Below are 24,337 nucleotides of genomic sequence, written 5' to 3' on the forward strand. Positions count from 1 at the left end.
AGTCAGTTACATTCTTATTAATGGAAATTATTGAAGGTAATTGTTTTAAAGATAATTTTCCTCTTTGGATTAAACTTGTAAATAAGAAAATAACAGTTACAACTGATAATGGTAACGATTATCAAGGTATTGTCAAGACGATTGATCCGCTAACTGGAAGTATAGTTTTGTTACAATTTAATGATGAAGAGCTTTCAAAACCAAGTGATCTTATGATAATCACTGGACATGCTGTTAAAAGATTAACCCTTCAAACTGACCAACAACCACAATCGTCAACAATCAATTTGGATATAATCAAAGAGAATGAAATTGACCAGGATGAACTTAAAGGCCGAAAGATTAAGTTAATTGAATGGTTTGAGAAGAATCGTATTCCAGTTGAAGAGAATGACAATCAAGAATTGGTCGTTGCTAAATCGATAACAATTAAATCACCTTACACTAAAGATGATTGTAATTCCAGTAATGTTATGGTTGTCCGCCGAATTCAAGATCTAATGAGTAGAATGCCAACAACAACTACATGAAACAATTACCACATAATAATGATAATAATAATGATGTAAAAATATGTTTTCCAGTTTAAACACATTTAATACAATAATAAAATAAGAAAATGACACTTGACTAATTTAGAGATTTGGATCACATTATAAATAATATTTAAGGCATTTGGGTGGTTTTGTTGATGATGTTTCTTTTCTGGTTCTTTGTTTCTGGTTAACCTGTTGATTGTAATTAAACGGACGAATGCTTGAAATTATAATAACATTGATGAACAGAGATCAACAAGGTAACAACATAACAACCAGCAGCGATCCAACAATTAACAGCCTAATTAGACAGAAAAAAAGAAAGAGAGACGATCAAGATATTAGTAAGTATGATTACAATTGTGATCAAGATTTCAGATTAGAATCTTTTTGAAGGTGAATAAATATACTTACAGCTGTCTCATATTTCGTTGTGACGGCTGCCCATAGTTCATCGGCGGTCTTTAGGTGAGCTTTTTCCTCCGCTTCAATTTCAAAATCCTCAGCAAAGGCGGTGGAGTGAACGTTCAGAAGCAAACCAAGGATGGGTAACATAATCACACCCCAAACGCTGATCAGCGTACAAAAGAGGGACAACTTTGGACCACAACAAGGCATTCCAACGGTTTAATTGAAAAGCTAAAAAAATAAATGAATAAAAATTAAACTAAACAAAGTAAATAATTAAGGAAAAAAAATAAATTCAATTTAAATGACCAAAGAAATAAACAAAGGTTAAAATATAAATTTCTCAAGGCGAAGATGAAGAGCCACCTGTTGGTGTGGAAAAGAATTTGACTCCATAGTAGAAGTTAAATTCGCCAGATGGCGCTAGTTTTTGGGAGAAAAATTAATCAAATCAAATTAAATTGTTCTTTGGTCAATTAGTTTGCCAACATCTTAATTGGTGTAATTATCGACAATTAAAAGTAAGTTAACAGTTTGATTGAATAATTATACTCTTGTTGAGTTGAGATTCGGTTTGTTTTCGATCAACTGTTTAATGGAAATTTTTTCTTCGATCTCAACGTTTTAATTTAGTTTAAATCAACATTTGTGTCGAATTAATCAAATTAATTGTAACTCTACTAATCACAATTTATGGAATTTGAATTACCCCAGATATTCAATTCTATCATAGGAAGGGTGGTGAAAGTGGTTTACTTTAAATTACTTTTGAAAAAAGAGAAGAGAAAAAGTTTTCTTTTCAAAAGTCAATTCATCTTTAATCGTGGATTGTTTAATCATTGCGATTTATGATTATCTAATCAACATGAATAAATTGTTGTCTCTCTCATTATCAGGTATTAGTCGAGAAAATCTAAATTATCCAAACATCGTTCTAATCAATCGTCAAATTGGCTCAAAATCTTTGCATAGGTAATTCAAATTATAAGGTTTTCGTCGAGAAATTTGTAAACTGATAAATTGTTTGATAGAAAAAGTTAATTATATTCCAAAAACATTAATCACTTGAAAGTGAACCAATTTTCCAAAGTTAAGAATTAACTTATTCATTCAAATTAGTTGAATTCTATCCAATTACAGTTTAATTTTGTTTTCGTTTACTTTTTGACAAATTTTTCCTTCAATTGAAATCAACTGATTTAAAATTAAATTTAGAAACAGAATATTATTCACAATTAACAAATCAACAATTTCCAATCAATAGATTATTACAAATCGTAATAAACATGATACATATTAGTAAAGGTCATCTATTGGTCACTCATGATCATATTAATTTCCAAAAAGGTCATCAGGTGTCAGTCTATTGATCAATTTGAATGAATCACAATTAAGTTTTTTCAACAATTAAACGGTAAATCTAATCAACAAATAGATTTGATTAACACTTGATTATTTCAATTATAATCGTATCGTCTTCTCAAAAGTCAATGATCAGTGATTAAGACAATGTAGATACAAGTTAATCAACAGATCATTCATAACCTTGATTAGTTAATTTAGTTACTATGCAATTGAACTAAATTAACTTGTCTAAAGACAATTTCAAGGTTAAAATGTAGTTTAACTCTCAATACGCAATTAGTTAATTCTTGTTGAATGTTGAGAAGAAAAAAATCTAACACTCAAGACTCGATAATCGATTACAATTAACACCGAACACAATTAAATCTTCAACACCACGAAATGAAATGTCGACACTTTGATTGAAAGTTAATCAAATAACAACTTTAATTAGTGAATTAAATCATGTTACCTGGAGAACAATCAACAACAACAATTTTGTCTTGTTCATCATTCGTTAATCATTTTTACAGAATTCATTATTTCCTGTGGTTCTCGTCACTTTCCGGAGTTTTACCTTATTATGTTGTCTTTGTCCGAACTTACACTTCCGCTTCCGCTTCATGGATTGGAACTTTGTTCAGTCTCTTACCATTTGTCGCCTTTTTCACTAATCCCTTTTTCTGTTCCCTGGCAGATAAATCATCTAATCACCTGAAATACTTGCTAATCTTTATTGGATTAACGTGTACCGGTTATGGTTTATTATTAATCATACCAACAGTTGACAGTCCGCTTGTTTCATGGTCACTTTCAATGGTATTACTGTTGATCGCTTATCCCTCAATGGCAACGGTCACTTCCCTGACCGATTCAATTGTCATGATGATGGTTACATCATCTTCAGGGGATGTTAATCTTGATAGTAAATCGTCAAGATTGACCTTTGGTCAAGTTCGCGTATGGGGAACCATTGGTTACGGATTTTTCGGATTCATCTCTGGACCAATTAACTCAATTAACTTTGATCAATCTTATCTTCAATTGGGTTTTACATGTTCATAATTATTTGTTCCGTTGACTTTTTAATTGTTGCAATTGTTTTAATCATAATTTATAAACGGAAACAAAACTTATCATCAAATTTAAATTGTCCAGACAAGAGTGAAGGTCAACACGATGACCGGATGTTGACAATAACCAATGATAAATTCAAATCACGGAAAAATTATCAACAAGAGATTGTAACACTAGTTAATCATGATAATCAAGTGAATAATTATTGTCATGTTAATCAACTGGTACGTAATCAAATCAACAACGACAACAATTTAACCTCTCAAAAAGGAAACTCAATTTAAGACTATTTTTTATTTACTTTGACAATGATTAGTTGGTCAGTTGATAAAACTAATGACAGACCAACAGGTAAATATAATTAAGATGAACAAGAAGTGATTAAATTAATTGTGACCTTTACTTTTAATTCTGATGAATTAGTTGAGATACACGAAGCTCATTAAATTAACATTAATTAATTAAACTAACACCAAGTCAAAGGTAATTTGATTTAATTGTCAAACACAAAAGTAACCAACAATTTACAAAGTGATTACAAGTTGAGGTTTACAATTACAATTACAATTAAGTGAATGAAAAATTTATCTGTTTAGACAATTAAACATTAACCACACTAATCAATCAAAAATAAGTAAAATTTAAAAACAATTACAATTGTTAATCAAATGAATATCTAATTATTTCAACAGGTAAATGGACAATCAACTAATCATTGGAAAAGTTTTGCAAGTTTATTCATTAATCATCCAACAATCATTCAACATACAATCATATTGATTGGTCAAGGGATCCTCATGTCCTGCCACTGGTCATTTTTTTACTGGTACCTGGAAACAATTAGTGGACCGGACACAATTTTGATGGGGTTAACCTTGTTAATTGGCTGTTTCTGTGGGGAATTAACTTTCTTTTACTTTGGCAATTTAATTGTTGACCAAATTGGACCAAGCAACTCATTTAACATCAGTTTAATTGCTTTTGCAATTCAATATTTCAGTTATGCTTTTCTAATTGTTCCCGGTAATCAATATCTAGTTTGTTTCACTGAAATCCTTCAGGGTCCGACATTTGGACTATTTTATACCGCGATGACCCATATTGGTCAAGAATATGCAGATAAACAGTTGACCAGTGAAACCGATAGATTGAAATCTAATTGTCCGAAAGTGTCCCAATTATCCACCGATGATGAAAATAATAGTATTAAATTTAATGGAGGTCATCAAGATGACCAAGGTAAGATTAAAATTCATTCAACTTTACAAGGTTTTCTATCTGGATGCTTAGAGGGATTAGGATTAGGATTAGGTTCACTTGGGGCTGGACTAATTATTGACCATTATGATGTAAAAACCATGTGGATTTCTGCTGGTTCATTGTCAATCATTTTGTTAACTTTTAATTTATCATTACAATTAATTGATAAACTGTTTACTAAAAGATAAACACAGTTATCATTGATGGTCAGTTAATCTTGATGACCATTGATCATCTCATTCTGATGTTTTCATATAAAATAAAATGGACACTTGATTGTTTTGTTTACTTTTCTCATCTTGATTTTGAAATAATTTCTTCGCAAATGATTTAATCGTAAATTGGATTAATTGACTAGAGATTTGACTCAGGAGAGAGAGAGAGAGAGAGAGAGGAAGATTAAATTAAAGAAAGAGGAAGAGGAAGAGGAAGATTTTTTTTACATAGAGTTTACATTATATCATCGAATGGGGAAAAGAGGAAATTGCAAAGTGTTAATGTTAAAGTACAAAAGAAAAAAACGAAATTCAATTGATGATATTTTGATGATAGTTATTGGTGATTAGGTTGATTGTGTCTCTTAATTGTCACCAACAATTAAGATCAACTTGTTATCGCATCAAGCATAAGCCGCTCTTCCTCCGATAGGTCAAAAACGTTTCTTGTCCTTCGAACTGTATATGAACGGAGAGAGAGAGAGAGAGAGAAAAAAGATTAACAATTAACGAACATGATTAAGAGATTGAGTTATTAATAATAATTAGAATTTATGTTTTCGAGTTAATTTAATTGTAGATGAACCGGATTAAAGTTTTGTATCACAACTGTGAGCACTTATCATGTCACTTTCTTGTGATATTAGCGCCGTTGTTTGTTATTATTTGACCGAAATAACATTTTCTTCAATCTGGATTACAAGTATTTAGATTATCATAATCATGAATCATGATGAATCCTCCTTATCATGTGTAATCATGTTGATATATAACATTTGATAATTAAGGTGAAGAAAAATCAAAAATTGCTCAAGTACAACTCATCAAATTGATTTGATTATCAAAGGGGATTATATTTTGTCAGGAAATCAAATTAATCTGATCAAATATTATCTGATTGTAACGGTATATGATTAGTGGTAATTTAAATCACTGGGACACATTGTCAACATGCACTTAATTCAAGATATAGACCAAAGAAGTATTTAAATTTAAACTAATCAATGTCCTGATTATGTTTTTTTTTGCTTCTTCTCATCCAAAGTGATTGAAAAATCAACAAGTTGTCACAAATTGAGATTGTTGCAAATGATTAAAGTTAATTGCTGTTAATTTGCTTACATGATTTTCTTTCAGCAAAGCGACTTTTCCTCTTTGCCCTTTGGTCAGCTCGAAGAGGTTGAGCCGTCACATTTTTGACCAAACTTTCGAGTATCTCATCATCGGCATCGGCCATTGTACCATTTGATTTACCATTTAAAGTGTTACAATGGTTCTCATAGGTACTGTTTGACCTTTGACGGGTTCGAGCACCAGGAAGTGTACCCCATTTGGATGCTACCTTTGGGTCATTTTCCAGGTCACCATAACCATTGTCCAAAACTTTACGAAGTTTCTGATCAGCTGTTTGCTCTTTTGATTTAAAGTTATCAGTCTAAAGAATTGGGTAAAGGATAGAGAAAGAAAAAAAAAGAAAGAGAAATTATCATTAATTAATTGATTGAGACGATTAAATGATTGATTCAACAGGGAATCCATTGAATCATTTATCTTGATAATGATACAAATCCGAGTGAATGATGTAATACATGAGATTGAGAATTAAGTTAAATCAGTTGATTGTGTAAGTTAAGTAATAACATGTTGAAGATAGAGATCAATTGGTTGATGATGATGATAAGTATTGACCAATCAAACTACTCACACTCATTTACAGCTCAGCATTCATGTTATATCCCCATGATACTTGACATTCATTCATATTCAAGTTTCATGTTATTTTCTTGTTGTTTTCTTTTGCATCTCAAAAAGATGAAGAGAAAAAAAATCAACAGATATCGTGACTATGAAAGTTACGGAAAAACTGAGAGAGAAAAAGAAGATTTAAAAGAAAAAGATGATAATGAAGATGAAGATGATGAGGATGATGATGATGATGTTAAGATGTAAGAGGAGGAAAACGCATCTAATGGATATTCAAGGTTTCAGTTTACTAGATCAAAAGTAAACTAATACTAATCAGGTAAAAGAGATGGTGATGATGATAATGAGGATGATGCAAGATGATGAGGATGATAATCATTAGAAAGAGAGAGAGAAAGACGAAAGTGGAAAATATATTCGTCTGGAATTACCGGTTAACCAGAATTTTGTGATTTTTTCTTCTTCTTTTTTCAACTGACTGTTCTCTTCTTGATAATAAATGACTTTGAAACACGGGAAATTCAATGTATATGCAATAGGAATACTCATTATCCTGATCATTGAATTAAATGAGAAATTCATTTCTGCTTAATTACTTTTTTTTCACTTTAACTATTGATAAATTAAGTTAATTTGTTCAATACGAAAAGTTGAATGAATGAAAAATGTACTTTATTATTTTACGGTTGATAATTTATCCTTTCATCACAATTAACTTTTGATTCGCAATACTATTTATCCTTTATCGCGTTAGCCTTTAATTTAACATTGGTTAATCGTCTCTATTATTATCCAACAATCAGACAGTAATAAAGGTATTGTGTTGAAATCCATGAGAAAAGATTATCATGATAATGGTGTTTACGTGTGTTGTGTATCTATGGATCTCATTGAAACAACTTCAAGTCAATTTTTCAACATGATTCAACTTGATTCTAATTTTTTCTCTTCTTTTCTTTCGGTTTTTTCTTTCTAATATCTTTTTCCATCATCATCTTTATCATCTCTTCCTTATAATCATCATTATCATCATTTCTTTTAAATGAAGAAGCAAAAACTCAGGAGAAATGATTACTGGACATTTCCTCAGGCACACAAACGGTAACAAAAGCTATCAAATCAACGGGAGATTCAAGTGAAAATCCTCTTCTCCTTTTTCTAAAGTATTTCTTTTCATTCATTTTCTATATCATCATCATCATCTTCTTCTTCTTCTTCCATGGCTCATCATCTTCATCGTCTTCTTTTTCCTCTTAAATATCAAATAAATTTGCTATTTGAAAGAGCGAGAGAGTAAAAACCATGAGAAAGAAAGGAAATCAAGGCGGAGAAAATCATATTAACCAAGTTGTTCTAATCAATTCTGAAAGAGATTGAGAGAGAAATGATGATGATGATGATAATTCTTGCTTTAGGCTTTTACATGGTCAATTGGTGATAGAAATAAATTTCAAAGGAAAACTTTGGTTCAATTGGTCACTTTTTTCTTACAGCGGGAATAAGAATGTCAAATGAGCTTTTGACATGAACTTTCAATAGATAATAGATTCATAGTCATGGTAAATTTTCAATATTTACTCTGCTCATCGGTCATCATTAACATGTTATTACTCAAGAAATAAAATTTAAATATTCTCATGTTGACCATTGGTCAGTTTTTCTTTCTGATGAGAAAAAGTTGATTGTATTCTTACCTCTGTAATCATTTTACCGCGGGTTTTGTTTCGCTCCCGGTGGGAAGCTTTTTTCTCAATTTGTTCTTTCACTCTTTCTCGGGTTGTCCGATATTCCAGGGCAAATTCAGAGATAATCTTTAATACTTGGTGTGGTTTAGTGGCTTTGGCGGTTGAAGATGAGAAGCCAAGAAAAATGAGCAATTTCTTAAAACGATTACAAACCCGTCGATGGACAATCTTCAATACCGTTATTCTTTCAGCACAGTCGAGTAAAAATTCGGACATTTTCGTTCTCATCGGTGTTTTATCCTCATGCTTAGCGATCACCTTAAGATAATCCCAAGATATTTTACAATCTGATTCCAATTTCTGTATTGTTTGGGAAGTTTCATCAAAGTCAATCTTATGAGCTCTGGTCACTGCACCAAATTCACTATAAAGGTCAGTCGAGGTGGGAAATTTTTCCATGACAATGTGGCACAAATGATGTAACAGTGAATGCTTATGGACAGTGTCCTTCACCTCGGGCACTTTACAGAGATATTCAATCTGAAAGCCTTTCACTTCAGCTCCATTAAGAAAATTACCAACGGATAAAAGTGTGGCCAAGATAATTCTGATTATTGGTAAAAAGTAACAACCAAAGAAAATGATAAATTAATGATAATCAAACTGATTAACACAAAATTAGGTTAATTGTTTAGAGAAAACAAATTGATTACTGTAGCCCTTTTGTAAACGATTAACAATCAAGAATCTAGATCTATCTAATTAGAAAGTTATTAATGTGTATTTTATTTTATGTAATACAATGTTACTCTTAATTGTTATTAAGCTTTTGGTTTTGTTCATTAAATTGGCTCAATAAATCACAATGATAATGACTGTTAACAGTAGGGCAACAGCAACAATCAATTGATCAATACTAATAATCAACAAGAATAATAAACAAGAAAATAACCTTAGGGGTTAAATTGGGGTAGAGGTCGAATAATAATTATCATGATTAAATTGTTGTTTCTCTTTTTTTACTGGATATAACAATTTAGTGGAACAGAAAAGTTGATTAGGGCAACAATTAAGCTGTAAGAGGTTTTTCTATTGATTTTTCCAATAGTAATCTAAACCTGTCCTGAGAGTTTTAATTCAGTTGCACAAAGAATTAAGTTAATTGTAACTTGTTTTCTATCGCAACTTCTGTTGATAATCAATTTGTTTGTTGTGTGTTGTGTGTATTTGGTAAAGATTTTGATTGTTTAATAATAATAATAATTTTCTATGCAAAAAGATTAAGAGATTAAGATTTAAGAAGGTGTACTAACCTAAAAGTATCACTTTTCTCAATCTCTTCAATGGCTTTCTTTAAATCCATCAACTGCTCAGCAATCTCTTGCTCCATAGCATCATAATCCAGCTTAAATGCCCACAATTTAAGTCGGGCCTCAAGATCACTGATTGAGGCCAAAGTTAACAGAAAATTTTCAGCACTGCCCAAGGGGATATCAGGATTAGCCATTTGAGCTTCCGTGATTTTGGTTTTCTCATCTTCACTTGGCATCATGGTTGTTAATATTTTCTCAATTCCATCTCGGTTCATTATCGTTGAATCCATTTTCATGATTGCTGTTTTAATTGTTCTCGGTGGTGGTAATTTAGTCATTCCAATGTTAATTGCATTTGATCTTTTAGCATCTAGAACAATTAGCTCGTTCTTTTTACCTTCAGTTGTTTTCTCCTTCGAGGCCAATTCTTTTGAACGATTCTCGAAAAGATGTTCTAATGCTTGAGTATCGATTGCGACTAATTTAATATCGTCCCAAATGGTTTTCTTTTTCTTTAATCGACTCAATAACGATTTGTCTTCTTTCACTTCTTTCCAGAATAATTTCACTGTTTTCTTATTCTTATTTAAAGTTCCATTCTTTGAGTTTCCATCGGGTGTGGGTGAGGGAGTATTTTGTTGACGACCATTGACCAGTACAGAATTTAGACCTTTTTGGAAAAGTAAACAAATCGATACGAAATTTGATCAATTCGATAATCAATTGATTGTTTAGAGAATAAATAGAAGAAGAAAAAAAATCAAGGTAAACTAAACGAATCCCGGAAATTGGTTAGTTTATTTACCCTTGACTTGTGGTGATTATTTGAACAATTCAATTAGCTGACTTACCATTTTGACGTAGAAATGATGGATTGGTTAGAGGTGGAGATGGAGGTGATGGACCAGATTGATCGAAAGGTCTTGGTGAAATACCTTTAATTTGATTGTTAATCAACATCATTGAAGGTGGAGGTGGAGGAGGTGGTACACCGCCACATCCTGGATCAACGGGAGGTGGAGGAGGAGGTGGTATCGGTGATGAGCCTTCGTTATTCTGGTTAATCAATAAGAGGAAGGAAAAAAGTTTCGTTAAAAAAAGGATTCATATGAAGAAAGGGAAGAAAATAATAAAATAATTCTATCATTTAATGTCAACAATTAAGAGTTAATTGTAAGGTGAATACTTCAATCAACATCAACAGGTAAATAATGGTCATTAAGATGAAGATGATGAAGATGAGGAGGAAGAGGAAAATTAAAATGAAAAAAGTTCCATCACATTGGATGAGATGAACAATTGATTAAATTTTGTTTCTATTTAATTTTACAATTAAACTAGCCCATTGTAACCAAGGTGGGAATGTTAATTGTTAATTACCTTGTTAACTCATCTTGATTGATATGATCATTTAAATTGTTTATTTAATTTTCCCTTTTGCTCCTATTGCTTTTTCACTCTCGCAATTGAACAAAATTTGTTAATAATGATGATCATTTAAATTGATTGTGGCAAATAATTTAATAACAACAACAATGAGAACACAACAAACTTTTCAAATCAAAGTAACAATTTACAATCAATTGTATTAACCTGATCATCATCCTCATCATTATAATCAATTTTGTTTAACAATAATCGCAACTTTAAATCATCACAATTAATTTTCAATTCACTAACTATTAGATTTCTGACTTTTTTTTCCTGTTTTTTTTGCTAAATTGTTAATGATCAAATTACAGATTAAGTTAAACAATTATCTTTGAAAAACAATATCTATTAATCAAGAAACACAAAAACAAAGCCCAAAGCAATTTACAAGGTAAATTGTAATTTAACAGGTAAACTGATCTGTTTGATTGGAAGGAGATTAAATTGTTCATCTTATTATTATTAAATCCCTCATCTTAATCACAATAATAATAATAATAAATATTAAATAACCAATTGAATGAACAGCAAGAGAGTCACAATCAATAAGGGTAATCAGCTGATCAAGAGTATAATTGATTGAGAGAGAGAGAGAGAGAAATTAAAAGTTAATTGTTTCAATATTTACCTGAAAAAAGTCCATTGTATCAAAATGGGCTTGAAATATATCTTGATCATCGTCCGATTTGAGATCGGTAAAGTCAAGATCATTAATAAATAATGGACGAGATAAAAGTGCATTGGTCAAGTTATCCCAATGAAGATGATCTTGAACTGGTTTAATCCCTTGACCAGTTGAATCTTTGTTTATTCCTGATCCTTTAAGGTTAATTGTATTATTATTATTATTTAAATTATTACTATTAACATTATTATTAACATTATTATTATTGGTTGACCGTTGTCCACCCGCTGGGCTGGGTGATTTTAATATCCTTTCTTGTATATTTTTAACCCCAATTGATGAGCCGAGTATTTTTTCAACGGTAATTGGTAATCCACTTGAATTTGAAATCGGTGACCACAATTTAGGTGATGTTGGTGATTTAACTAAATCATTATTATTATTGTTGTTGATATTATTGTTATTGTTATTGTTGTTGTTGTTGTTAATTGTGTTATTATTGTTGACCAATCCATTAATTGTGTTACCATTTGATGAGGTTACGTTTAGATGATGATCTTTATTATTATCATCAATCTCTGAATTTTTACCATACATCATTGAGAGCATCCATGATTTTTTCTCGTTACTCTAATAAATTTTATCAATTAAACATGAAACAAATAAAGAAATTAGTTAATTACCATATAAATTAGTTTGCTAATTTACTCAAAATGATTAAGAAAATGTACTAATAATAATAATAATTTATTTTCTGTTGATTATCATTTACCAAATGATTTTTGTTTCATTAACAAACCAAAAACCAGATTGACTTGATAATCGTTTCATTTTGGTACTTTTTTTTATTTCTGGTTAACTAATTGCTCAAAACCGGGAAGAGGTTGATTAACATAGTGATTAACATTATTATCTAATCACAACCATTTAATTATCCAGGTAATCAAGGGAAAAAAGTATCAATTTTAAGGATGTTAATTTGGTCAATCAACTTGCACATCCAATTAAATGATAACTTTTTGATTGTCTTTTTTGTTTCAATTGAAAATTGACTAATAAAAGATTAATCCAGAAGATTAACAATCAAACCATATGATTAACAGTTACTAGTTAATTGTTGTTGTTGACTTACCGTTGTATTTAAACCAGAAACTCTGAGATTGGATCCACCATTAGTATAGTTTGGGTCAGTTCCGTTTTCCCAGGAAGTGAATTCTTTGTTTCTTTTGTTAAGTTCATCTTCAATGGTCACTCCACCACCGACTTGACCACCACCGCCAATGGAATTGGGTCTTACTTTGGTTTCAACAATTAATGGTGGAACCAACTTAATTGTCTCAATTAGAGGTGATTTCTCTTCATTACTTCCCAATGAATAGGCGGATGAAGCTCCAGAAGATGAGGTTGACCCATAGGAATCAGCTGATGAACAGGAACATATTGAGGCTCGTTGACCACGTAAATTATAATCTGATTGTGTTTTAATCATACTTGAATTACGAGCATCCCGTTCCCGTCGTCTACGTAGTCCGGGTGTAATATCGTCCGAGGTTAAACTGGTTGTGGTCACTGTTGAACCATTAGGCTGTTTTTCAATGGTTGTGGTTCCGGTTGTCGTTGAATTCATTGAACCATTGGTATTACCTGTTGATTGTTGACCGATTGTTGTAGTTGTTGATCCTCCATTGATCGTTGATAGTCCATTAACCATATGACCAGAGGAGTTTTCCTTTAATCGAGATGCTTTAAATTGTTCCGTTGTTTCAATCACTTTTCGCTGCCATGAAGGTACAACTTCCGATGTAATTTTACACGAAGTTTTCGGCGGTAAATTACCAGTTGAATGTCGTCGACTTTTCCTTCTTTCCTCTTCACTTGTACCCAAATAACCTCTCGATCTACTTCGAGGTATCAAACGACGAGCATCCAAAGGTAACACTTCACCTTCATCTTCACCATCCTCATGACGAAGTACAGCTTCGTATATTTGAAATTGTCTTAAAAGGTCATTATCGATTCCCTGCTTCGAAATATAATATTGAATGGTTCGCTCCATTCCCTGTTCCTCAAGTGAATCCACAATATCATAATAAGTATCTTGATCTGAAATACCCGCGAGTGTCTGATTGACCAGGGTCATTGCGAAAATGAGTAATTCCATGTCCGCACAATTTTTCTCAATCAAAAGATTAATTATATTGTGCCAAGGTTTAGCTCCTAATTAATCAATTAACAAACAAACATTGATAATAACGAGAGAAAACAATTAGTAAATTAGTACAATCTGCACATTTACAATTCGGACAATTGAAATGGTCAACAAAATGTATACACACACACACACACACACAGGTGAATATAAGAGGATCTAAAAAGATAATCATAAAGTCATGATAATCAAATTGAATCTAAATTAATATTATTCTAATCACAGAAAGTAATTAAATGTAAACCCAAGAATCAATCACTCCCATTAAACTTTACATATACAAAAGGTAGTCAATCTAATTACAAGTTAGATTAGTTTAAAATTGATTAATCAGATTTAATCATTAATCAGAAAATTCAACTTACCTCTTTCCGAATCAACAATATTTACAGCTTCCAAAAGGAGGCGACAATTTGAATCTTGATATTCAACAAACACCAAGAGCAATTTGAGCGCAGTTTTCACAACAAGTCGATACTAAATGGAAGAGAAATAAACAACAATTAAGGTGAGTAAATAATGAAAGAGAGAAAAAAAAAGTTCGAATCAACAAAAGAAATAGAAAAATAAACATCTTCCTGTGGAGATTATCTCATAATTTAATCCCGAACAATAATCGTTTACATGGATATACAATCATCGTAATTACGGTTACACAGACAATTTAATATTCGCTTGTTTTTTTTTCACTCATTTGTTTTTCTCTCTGCTTTTCAACCAACAATTAGTTAATTATGGGTTATATGTACACTCGATAAATGTACTACATAGAGATATATATTATATATAAACATCTTATCAACAATTAACGGTTGAATTAACACCGATGGACTGAATCAACCACCAAATAACAACAACATCACCAAAGAGATCGTGTTTATATCATATAAAACCATAGGGAATGGAACCCAAAAGGGAAACCATATTGTTGTTGTAGTATATTAGTTATCATTGAACCATGGAAAAGCTTAATTTTGATTGTAATAATTGTCTAAGGCCTTTGATCATCTTCATCTAATCAAAACGATATTTATTATCGTTGCAATTACAAGGGCAACAATTAGACTTACGATAATAAAACTGGCCTTGAATCAAAGAGCCGTGTTAACGTTCAAAGGCCTTAACTTGTTACCTGTGTTAATTTTATAACATTCAAGTGTAATATCAACACACACATTGATTGTTATCACCATCGATTAGTTAACTAACTATTATGGTTAACAATCAAAGCTCAAGGTATTTAACTTGTTTCTTTACCTAAATTAACAGTGATCATCATGATTGTTTGTATGGTTTTTTGTTGTATTGTAAACAACTGATATTTCATCAACTGATTGTGAATTGCAATTAACCTCATCACTCGCCTTGATTGTTAATTTCCTCAACTATTAATACAACGATATAAGTTCGAGACCATTTAATTACTATGATCACATTTAATTGTGACTTGATTGTTTCTTATCTATCATCTTTTTGCTTTAATCTCTTTGGGAAATCTAATAATCTCTTAGTTAATTGTTTATTATTATCTAACAGGAAAGGTCATCGGATGACCATTAGTGATTAGATATTGAGATTGTTAAGGATTAGATATTGATCTTAAATCACAAATTGTTGTGAAAAAAAACAAGATATTGATTTAGTTTCTATTGCTTAATGATCAACTAATAGTTGATGATAATGATTATATAACGAGTTAAATTGCTGGAAAATTGACAATTAATATGGTTGTTAAAGTTACAGTTAACGATTAATGATTAACAGTAAACAGCAACAACAATAATCTGAAAACAATTTAACAGCAATTAAATTATATCAACAATCAAATTTCATTGTTTTTCTGTTGGTCATTTGAAATGATTAATTTTTCTGATTGAAAACTGATTTAATAATAAAACCTTGACATATTATCCATCCCTTAATCATCATTGTTAAATTTGATTATAGTTAATAACGTTTAATCATGATTGATTTAAATCATATGGTTTCATCAGGTAAACTTCACAGTATGAATCAAGTTAAATCAATTGACACTTAAATTGTTACGCTAATAACAGGGTTCCAGTTACAGTATAATAATAATGATTAGCAACAAATCATCAACTGGATTAACTTTTTTTTTATATTTTATTATTATTGATCATCAAGGGATAAATATTAAATCACTGGGAATGATAAATATATAAAACAATCAAAATTGATCAAATTTGTATTGTACTTTGTATGGGGTTTGAAATGATTAATTTAAATTGTAAAACCTTTTTTAACTCACTGATCACATATTTGATTGTTTGAATTTGTATTATATCATTTGCTCAATCAATTCTTTGGCCAATGATTAGTTACAACAATTAAGATTATCAATAACACATCTTAATGGATTAAATTGTCAAGTCTTGATTGCTATTAACTGGATTTAGGATTAAAGGTGGGGAAAGGGAAACAATTGATTGTGTTGATTGTTTATCAACAATTTAAAGTTTATCGTTAACAATAGTTTAGTTAAAGTAACATCATCATCATCATCATCATATGGACACAACAATTAACTAATTGTTATTGTGGATTAGATTTGATTGTATGATCAATTTTTATTATTATTTAACTTTCTTGATTCCCTGTTGATTTTAATCACTCGTTCACTTGCTCTATGGGAAGTCAAACTAATCAGTTAATCAACTGATCAACTTAATTGTGACCTAAAATTGTGACTTATTTGTTTAACCTTATCATTAGTATCAACAATTAAGATGACCTGGTCAATTAGTGCAAACAATTTAAGTCTCATCATCTATCATTAACTAAACAATCAACAATTGACTTAATCATTTTATATCAATGATAATCTAGTTAATTGTGAATTAACTCAAAAAATATTCATTCCATTAATTGAGTTTTATTATAATGATCGAGATTCGTTGATTTAATCACACAATTAACGATTAATTTTTGGTGGAAAATGTTTTTCTTCAAACAATTAAGGTAAATACCCATGGATACACAATTAACTTTACCACTAATTAAACAACAAATTAATCATCTTCAGAATAATCAATCAAATTAACACTAAATGTAAACTATTAAATCAACAATTTAGTAATTACATTTTTTTGTTGGAAAAAAAAGTTTACCATTTACAATTTAAATCACAATCAGAGTCTTATTATTGATTTAATTTTCACGGTTAATGGTTGATTGTTAAAGGTCAACATTGAATACTAATGGACAATGGTCAACAATTTAGATTGATCATGATCAGTACAATAGTTAACTGGATTAAATTTGATTCTTCCTTGTTTAGTTTAATTCTGCAACTATTACATTAATAGCAATTTAGTTGATTGTCAACAAGAAAAGATAAGAAAAAAAAAGTTCAAGACTGTTAATATAATTAGATTAACAGATTATTAGTTAATCAATCAAATTAATATCAACTAATCAATAATTATTTCCCAATGGATGTGATTAATTAGTTTACTGATTAATCAACAATTTAATGGGAATCAGATTTTAAGATATTCTAGTTTTTTGTTCAACAATTTAATTTAAATTACTATTATCATCTGATTAACTGATTTAACTTATCAGTAATTTAGTAAATTGCTATTTAAGTAAAAAAAAACTAAATTGTTTGATTGATTATCTGACCATTGAATTGAATCATGATTAAGTTAAACACATCGATTAGTATTGATTACTATTTAAATTGTTGAAAATTTCAATCGCTGAATTTTTTTTGTAATTCATAATTATATTTGATTGTGTATTTAACTGTGATTATAAGTGTCAATCAGTTAATCATGATCAAGATTGAGATGATCAATTGTGTGATAATCAGTTAAATTGTTACCCTCAACGTGACATTGATCATGATGTAAACAAAATTAGTTAACTATTACAATTGAAGATTCAGGAATTACAATAACTATTTACAAAATGATTAAGATGATTAACTAAATCACACTGATTGTAATTTAAATGATGGCAAGGATGAACTTTAACAATTTAATATAATCAACAATCAATGGTTTTATCCAATTGTAACTATCAGGGTAATAGTAAGTTATTTATGGTTAAATTTAATTCACTTCTGGAAAGTTAATTGTAAAGGATTTTGACCTTAACCTGTTACCATTGCTGTTAATTAACAAGGTTTATGATTGATGAGTTGATGATGATGATTAACAAATAGAAGACAATTTATAATTAAATAGTAATAATAGTAAAATAGTAATTAGAGAGAAAGTGATTTTAACAATTAACTAATTGTTGTAACAAGAGAAGTGGTGAAAAAAAAAATCAAATCAATCAAAAGCTTTTACTTTTAGTTTATTTTTCTGGTTCTTCGAGACTATCAAAGTAAATTGTTGTGAAAATCAATTGTTAATTGTTAGAAAGCTGAAACCAACGGTAAATTTAATCATCATCACCTTTAATCAGTTGTTGATGATGATCAAGGTGATGAAGATGAAATAATAATAATAAGTTAATCGATTGAATTGTTGATTAGGATGATGATTAGTTTGAAGAAAAAAAGTTGTTTCAAGTTCATTGAATAAATTGTTTCGATTCTTGATTTCAATTAACTCCATCAAAACCATTTCCTTTATTATTATTATCATCATCATCATCCTTCATCATCAAATTTTCTGATTGTTGTTTGTTTGATTGTTAATTGAAAAGTCAATTTAAACATGTCAACAATATAATCAGTTAATCATTTGGCCGCTCAAATTGAATCAACAATTGAGAAGGAAAAAAGTTCACTCATTGCCTTTCAAACTCAATTGCATAGATAATTTTTGATGATCAGTTAATCAGCAACAGGAAGATAAAACCATCATCATCATCATCATCATCATGATAATCACCATTGTAACACAGAATTTCAATCAATCAAATCAAGTTCAAAAAGTAAATTAAATTGTTGACCAGGTATAACAATCGTCAATCAACTAATGATAATAATACAAAAGAGGAAAAGAAAATCCTAAAAAAAGTTAACCCTTAATCCGATGCAAAGTTAATCCTTTTTTAAGGTTCACTGATGATCACCACAAGTTGATTAACTTTATTAACAATACAATTTATCATAATCAAAAGTAAACAATTCTAATAAATCAACAATCAACTGATTGTAAACATTAATATTAAATTGGAAAAAGTTTAGATTCCTCTAATTGTGAGGAGAAAAATTAACTTGATAACCAATAATGATAACTAAAGTTCACAGGTAAAAGGTGAGAAATAAAATTGTATAAAGGTAAATAATAATAACAATTTAGACTCATGAGAAAGTTAAATTAACTAATCAATGGTTAAATGTAAATTAAGTAACAATTTAAGTAAAATGAAATGTATTAGTTTCCATAGGAAAGTTAAAGTGAATCCATTGAAATGAATGGAGTTAAATTAACATTTCTAATCATATTCAAAGTTACAATGAATTACCATCATTTCCAGGTATCATTTAAAAGCTTTAAATCACAATTTAATGATGATGATTCTCACCATCATCATCTTATCTTCCTGCGATCATCTTTTATCCCAAAAGCCCAATGATTATTATGGTTATTGTAAGTGACCATGTTATTGTTATTTAATAGCGCCCTTAAATTGTAATAAGATTAGTAATATCAAACAGGTAACACCCAAGATGATGATGGTCATCATCATCATCATCAACATACCTTCAGAATCATCATGATTATAATAATGTTGATGATATTATAACATAACTAGGATTAGTTTTTTCTCTCTCTCAATATTTTAAAGAGTTTGTTAGAGAAAAACGATAAAAAAAAGATGAAGATGAGGATGGAAATGATGAAAATAACTCAGGTAGACAATGAGATGATGATAAAAGAGGTGGAGATGATGAGGATCCCATAGTGAAAGATAGAGATGATAATCATGATGATGATGAGAAAGAATTATATTATCATAGGTAAAAAAAGTTTTCTTTTCTTATTTCAAATGGTCATTCTTTCAAATAATCAAGGATGTAACCTCCATTTTGATTGTGATTGATATTCAATTTTGTTCTGAAACTTGAAAATAAATCATTAAATTGTCACTTAAATTAATCAATTGTATCAATGATTAACTTGACATTGTCCAAATGTGAGGTCACATTGGGAATTTATCTTCATCATTTTTTCCCCTTCTATTCAATATAAAATTCTATCTTCATCTTCATCCTCATCATCTCTCTCTCTCTTCTCTCTTTCTTTCTTCATTTACCTCACCTCTTGGCTCACCTTTTAACCTGAAAGATGAAGATGAAGAAGCATCTTCAAGTCGCCAAGGGAAACGCCTTTTTCACACCTTACTCCTTGAGCTTTGAAAGGCCCCTTAAGGCATAAACCTTAACTTACCTACACATATACACTACTTAAGATGATCTTAATCATCATCATCATCATGCTTATCTCCAGAGTCTTTTACAATGTAATACAAAACAACAACAAAAAAATGATACACCTCATTTCCCTTTCCTCTAACACAAGGATTCTTGTAGATAATAATAATTACTAACCAGAGATAAAACCTTGTTAAACTTTACCCTCAAGGTTAATGAAGAAAAAAACAGCAATAACAATTTACTAATTGTTATCTAATACCAAACACAGGAAAAGGTAAAATTTATTTTCTAATTCGCATTGAAGAAAATTAAAAATGAAACTTACCTGAGATGAGATTAATGAGTAAAGCCATTGGATTGTCTCATTGTGTTCAATTACACCATTCATACCATCAACATATAACATTACTTGACCTAAAGCTGTTAATTGTAAATATAGACAAAAGAATCAATCAAATTAGTTAATCAATTGAAATTGAGCAACAAAAAAAGTTTGCTAATCAATAATTTACCTCTAAGAATATAATTCTGATAATTTTGATCATTTTCTGAACCAACTTTAATTAGACAAGCTAATCCATCATTTTGTACAAAAGCATGAACCAGATCTTTGTCATCCTGTAGAAAAACAAAACAACAATTAGTAAATTGCAACAATTAAAGTGAGAGAGAAATTAATTTGAGAGGAAATTGAATTTTTGTATAATCAATATCTGAGAAAAGGTTTAATTGCAATTAAACAACAATAACAATAAACTTAAGTAAGACTCTGGGTCACTAAGGGTAAAGATGAGCAACTAAAACTCTTGACCATTAAAGTTATTTGATTGTTTTGCATAATAAACACACTGTATGTTTGGCCTGCATTGATTTATATTTCAAGGTTACTGTTAACTGACCATTAATAAACAGACAAAACCTAAAAATTATTCACATCATCATTATCATCATCATGTTAATCATCATTTTTTTGTTTTCTTATACTGGTAAACAGCTAAGATGCTTTTTTTTCTGGGTTTCTGTTAATCACAGTTAATCGGGCCCTCGATTCATGCCCTAAGGGTTTAATCGTGTAACAACCATTAAATAATAATAATCAAAGTTAAATGTTGATCAAGTTGATCATCCAGCTACATTTATAATCTTCATTTTTGCTTCTTTTTTCCCATTGTTATCATCATGGTAATAATTGGATGCAAAGTTTACTGATGATTCTGAGGTTTTAGATACTATTTTTAGGGGAGAGGGGGAGGTAATGGTCAAGATGAAGATGAGAAAAAAGAATAAAAGTTTGATAGAAAAAAAGAAAACATAGAAAAGTGGATTAAGGTGAAGATGAAGGTGGAGGTGGAAGAGGAAGAGAGAGAGAGAGAGAGAGAGATCATGAGTCAAGGGAGATGGTGAAGGTGATGAGGATGAGGATGGAGATGGAGATGAGAGAGAAAAAGTGATGAGGAAGAGAAAAGTTTTGTTTTTTTCTATTTTAATTTAATTCTTAAATTAACCTGTTTTTCTAGGTTAGGCTTTTGTTAATTTCTTTGTTTAAATCATTTATTGTTAGTTGATTGTGATTAACTGTTTTTTTAACAGTCTCTCTCTCTCTCTCTCTCTCTCTCTCTGTTGAGTGTATATCATTTTAAAACTTGTAAATCAAATTAAATTGGTTAAGGGGTAATTAGTTGATTCTCTTGTAGTTGTGTTTGTTGTTATTTCAGGTTAACACTAATTCTGAGAATAAAAAATTTAGCTAATTAAGGGATTTTGCAATTAACATCATCATCTAATTGACCAACATTGTATTGCGTTTAATCAAGAAATCAAGCAAACGGCAATTGTTGATTGTTGCAAATTCACAAATTCAACGGATTAAATTGTTTACTCTTATTATTATGGTTTTAATTGTTACACTTACCTGGAAAATTTGTTTCAATGTAAATAAAGCTCGTCTTAAATTACTTCCCGATGAATTGAGCAACGTTTCTACAATTAGTTGATTGTTAAGGGTGACCCATTGGTAGGGTAAATTGGAAAGGGAGAAAATTAAGAAAAAAAAAGTAAATTAGATTAAATCATATAATTGAAACAATTTGCATAATACAATCAAATCTTAATCATCTTGCAGGAGAAGATGCAAAAAAAAATTAGATCAACTAAATCAAACTTGTAACTATCACCAATCAACACAATTAAATTACAATTGTCCAGCATGTTTATAATCAAATTGATTGCCTAAAGGAGCAAATTTTAAACAAATTAAATCTAATCATCATAGGTGATCAATACACAATTAGATGAGCAAGAAAAAGCAATTTAATCAAGATGATCAACTGATCATCTAAATAATCATAATCATTATTATTATCTAATTTTAATATCAACGATCATGATGGTGATTAAAAAAGTTGATCACTCAACCTTTAACCTTTATCACAATATCAATATTTAGAGAGTCAATTGCAATTAGCTTACGGGCAATTAGTTAATTAGAAAAAAAAAGTTGCAACTTGAGGTCAAGAAATATAAACACAGAATCCAATTGGACAACGAAACAAAAGTTTATTAGGTAAACCGATTTAGAAATTGGATTTATATTCAAATGGATTACAATTTATATATTTTTCATGGTTACAGGTAATATCTTGTTTACCTGTTGCACCTCTAATATTATGATTAAAAGGTAATATAATAAAAGGTATTATAATTATTACATGTTAACGCTTTGAATTGTTGTAAATAGCCTGAGGGACATTCCGATTGTTGAAAAGTTGATGTTACCTTTCAACACAAAACAACAACAACACATATCATCAGATGAATGAGTTTTTGCCTGATGATGGAAAACAAATGAAATCATCATTTAAAATGATGAGAAATAGAAAAAAAAATAAAAAGATTAACACGGAATCACTTTAGTTGGTCAATTGTTCCTCTCTCTCTGTGTCTTGACCACTAATCAAATCCATGATTAACTATCGATTGTTTTAATTTCCTTTTGTATCATCATTTAGTTTTCTCTCTCTCTCTCTCTCTCTCTCTCTCTCTCTCTCTCTCTCTATTATCATCATCTCATTGGTTTAAGATGAGGATAAAATGAACAACGATTACAAGTGAATTAACATCGTGATTAAAGTCTTAATCGTGATTTATTCCCATTTATTATTATCATTATTTTCATTATTACTTTATTATCATCAAGTTAATTGATCCCAAAATTATTATGATTGTTACTGGTGGTGGCTTGTATTAGGTGCCTGACGATGATGATGATTTCCTCCTTCTCTCAGCATCATCATCATCATCATCATCACCCTCTTAGACTCTCACACAATTTAAACTACACATGGATGAGTTGGAAATGATTTTTGTCTGAATCAACAATTTTAAACACAATCATAATTATTACCAACATCATAATGATGATAAATATTTCCGTATATTATCACAATTGACCATCACAATTAACTAACTAACTAACACCGGATGATGATGATGATGTTAAAGATAATGATGGAGAGTGATTAGTACACACAAAGAGATTAATATCATTTGGATAAAATCTCAAAATAGTAAAGAAAAAAAAAATGAGGAAGAAAAATATGAACGAAAATTTTGATAACATTATCAATTTCAATATTCTCAATGATGATTATCATTATCACAGTCAGTTGATCATCATAATCACCATAATCAACATTACAATCAAAATGCAAATGAATTGATGATGATGATGATTAATATTCAGATAAAAAAAGGGAAAAGAAACTTTTTCCTCTGGTCAAGACGTTTATTATTCAAATCATCATCATCATCAACTGACCGGCGGCCTAATGATGATGATTATCATTGAAAATATGATAACTGTTGATAGAATTACAATTTCAGCCTGAAATTGGCACCAGTTCATTGGCTACTATTAAATGATTTAACCCCATCTAATGATGGACAGTTGATGATCTGTTGATTCAGTTGATTAAGTTACGTGTGAATTGTTAAGTTAAACGCACGAACCCAATCAACGTTGTTTTATTTTTCTAATATCATCATCGTTGATTGTTGTGGCTATTTGATCGTGTGTCTGATTGTATTTACAATCAAAGTACTAAAAAAATGAATTGTTTTCATCATCATCACACTTAAATTATCATCTTAATCATTATTTGTTATTT

General features: G+C 29.9%; 4 protein-coding genes across 5 annotated transcripts in view; 2 read left to right on the forward strand and 2 right to left on the reverse strand.

Moving 5' to 3' along the window:
* Positions 1-20: 20 nt before the first annotated feature.
* On the forward strand, positions 21-630 carry LOC128391842 (gem-associated protein 6-like). Its single transcript, XM_053351796.1, has one exon. It carries the CDS (start codon positions 21-23, stop codon positions 528-530), a length of 510 nt encoding a protein of 169 aa, XP_053207771.1. The 3' UTR covers positions 531-630.
* LOC128391849 (ribonuclease kappa-B-like) lies at positions 577-1,282 on the reverse strand. Its single transcript, XM_053351807.1, has 2 exons — positions 951-1,282; positions 577-837 (listed from the first exon to the last, which is right to left on the reverse strand). Exons 1-2 carry the CDS (start codon positions 1,152-1,154, stop codon positions 742-744), a joined length of 300 nt encoding a protein of 99 aa, XP_053207782.1. The 5' UTR covers positions 1,155-1,282; the 3' UTR covers positions 577-741.
* A 1,143-nt stretch (positions 1,283-2,425) lies between these two features.
* Positions 2,426-4,913, forward strand: LOC128391834 (uncharacterized). Its single transcript, XM_053351788.1, is given in 3 exon segments — positions 2,426-3,339; positions 3,342-3,589; positions 4,058-4,913. Coding segments are annotated over 3 exon segments (1,590 nt in total). The 5' UTR covers positions 2,426-2,753; the 3' UTR covers positions 4,814-4,913.
* Positions 4,914-5,001: 88 nt separating this feature from the next.
* LOC128391827 (FH1/FH2 domain-containing protein 1-like) overlaps positions 5,002-24,337 on the reverse strand; it is a 49,450-nt gene continuing 30,114 nt past the window's right edge. For both annotated transcript variants that reach the window (XM_053351773.1, XM_053351775.1), the window contains exons 5-15: positions 22,084-22,151; positions 20,684-20,789; positions 20,497-20,591; positions 14,173-14,284; positions 12,731-13,815; positions 11,602-12,228; positions 10,394-10,598; positions 9,543-10,212; positions 8,239-8,836; positions 5,963-6,275; positions 5,002-5,299 (exon numbers count right to left, since the gene is read on the reverse strand). In XM_053351773.1, the coding sequence (XP_053207748.1) occupies positions 5,229-5,299; positions 5,963-6,275; positions 8,239-8,836; positions 9,543-10,212; positions 10,394-10,598; positions 11,602-12,228; positions 12,731-13,815; positions 14,173-14,284; positions 20,497-20,591; positions 20,684-20,789; positions 22,084-22,151 (3,950 nt within the window). In that variant the 3' untranslated portion in view covers positions 5,002-5,228. The remainder of the gene's footprint in view (positions 5,300-5,962; positions 6,276-8,238; positions 8,837-9,542; positions 10,213-10,393; positions 10,599-11,601; positions 12,229-12,730; positions 13,816-14,172; positions 14,285-20,496; positions 20,592-20,683; positions 20,790-22,083; positions 22,152-24,337) is intronic.

This window comes from Panonychus citri, unplaced genomic scaffold, assembly GCF_014898815.1.
Source record: "Panonychus citri isolate SS breed McGregor unplaced genomic scaffold, ASM1489881v1 Contig00135, whole genome shotgun sequence".
Classification (NCBI taxonomy): Eukaryota; Metazoa; Arthropoda; class Arachnida; order Trombidiformes; family Tetranychidae; genus Panonychus; species Panonychus citri.

Bases quoted from the DNA above. Each gene is read 5' to 3' on its own strand.
- LOC128391842 (XM_053351796.1), top strand. From the start codon at position 21: ATGGAAATTATTGAAGGTAATTGTTTTAAAGATAATTTTCCTCTTTGG.
- LOC128391849 (XM_053351807.1), bottom strand. From the start codon at position 1,154: ATGCCTTGTTGTGGTCCAAAGTTGTCCCTCTTTTGTACGCTGATCAGC. The intron at 838-950 runs GTAAGTATATTT...CTGTCTAATTAG, and splicing joins CAACGAAATATGAGACAGCT to GCTGTTAATTGTTGGATCGC.